Raw genomic sequence first — 1244 nt, 5'->3', positions numbered from 1 at the left:
CTTATAAACTATACATTAAACTATGAAATTTTAAAGGAAAAGGGTTGGGCGTGGACCGTTTCGGCCACTTCGCCCCAGGAGGGTATGGGAGGGAAATTGGGCGTGGACCATTTCGGCCACTTCGCACCAAAAGGGTATGGGAGGGGGGCGTGGACCGGTTCGGCCACTTCGCCCCAGGAGGGTATGGGAGGGGATAGGGTTACAGAAAGTAATTATTTATACATTTGAAATTATTCCTTAATTTTAAAATGACCATGCGCGTATGTTGACACTCCATCGATGATGAATCTCTTATCATCGCAAGGGTTAAGAGCAAGTTTCTTCTGAGTGATGGAAAATAGTTCGTGTTTAACACTGACTATCCTCTTCATCTCCTCAGTGGTGAGCTTACGTTGAAGCAGGCATTCCTTGTATTGGGCGTGACGTATCTTCTTTTTGACGACGCGACGACAGATTCCCTTCGCCGTCTTCTTTTCACCTTTTGCCGACAAGATGCTGTCCATTTTCGGCCGCAAGCCGCAGAACTCTTGAATCTGGACGCTGTTGAGTTCGTCCTTGAACTTTCCGAGGGCCTTCTTGTTCTCTTCGCTGAAGAGCGGATGCTCCTTGGGGTAGGCGGAAAAGTCGAACATCTCCTTCATCTGGGCAAAGTCCCGGGGCAAATCGTCGGTGAAAATCTGATAGGTGAGGCTGTCTGCAATTATACGTAAAAACATTTAATTCGTTTTTTTAAAATTTAAAGTAGAAAAAAGGATTTAAATCTAGTAAACGTTTTTAAAAATCATACCTGTGTCGGTAAAAAGAAGTTTGAGGTCGTCGCCATATTTTGCCTTCATAGTGTTGTAATGGAAGTCGTACATGACCAACTTTGAGAGGTCCAAGATGGCGAAACCGGTGTAAATGGGTCGGTCCAACTTGAGGGATTTCTTCAGACGATGGATCTCGACCAGGTCGTTCCTAAAGATGGTGAACCTCTGGAATGTCGGCGAACTGATTGCCATCTCCCGGGTCTGGACAAGACCAAAGTTGATCCTGTTGCGGAGATTTTCCATCGTCTTCCCGAAAACGCTGTTAATAGATAAAAATTTTGATTAATTTACGTGTGAAATAATAACTTAGCGTAGCGTGGATGCGTACCTATTGTTGGCCAACTTGAAAAAAATCTTTCTCAAAGTCGTTCACTGCCTGCTTCCTTTTCTCCGTGTTGAACTCGATAAATGGTTTTAACCACGCACCCTGCTCGA

The 1244-nt window shown here is 44.7% G+C and overlaps 1 protein-coding gene across 1 annotated transcript; it reads right to left on the bottom strand.

Moving 5' to 3' along the window:
- Window positions 1-230: 230 nt before the first annotated feature.
- Window positions 231-935, bottom strand: LOC149682849 (uncharacterized). The gene is made up of 2 exons (XM_089871178.1): window positions 788-935; window positions 231-694 (listed from the first exon to the last, which is right to left on the bottom strand). The coding sequence occupies exons 1-2, from the start codon at window positions 858-860 to the stop codon at window positions 231-233; spliced, it is 537 nt and encodes a 178-aa protein (XP_089727304.1). The 5' UTR covers window positions 861-935.
- Between the last annotated feature and the right edge of the window lie 309 nt (window positions 936-1244).

Source organism: Phalangium opilio, unplaced genomic scaffold (genome assembly GCF_054372755.1).
Source record: "Phalangium opilio isolate 3A_F unplaced genomic scaffold, DU_Popi_V2 ptg000037l_1, whole genome shotgun sequence".
Lineage (NCBI taxonomy): Eukaryota > Metazoa > Arthropoda > Arachnida > Opiliones > Phalangiidae > Phalangium > Phalangium opilio.
The sequence above is the reverse complement of the archived record's forward strand: the minus strand, read 5'-3'. Positions and strand labels throughout refer to the sequence as shown.

Bases quoted from the DNA above. Each gene is read 5' to 3' on its own strand.
- LOC149682849 (XM_089871178.1), bottom strand. From the start codon at position 860: ATGTACGACTTCCATTACAACACTATGAAGGCAAAATATGGCGACGAC. The intron at 695-787 runs GTATGATTTTTA...GTATAATTGCAG, and splicing joins ACTTCTTTTTACCGACACAG to ACAGCCTCACCTATCAGATT.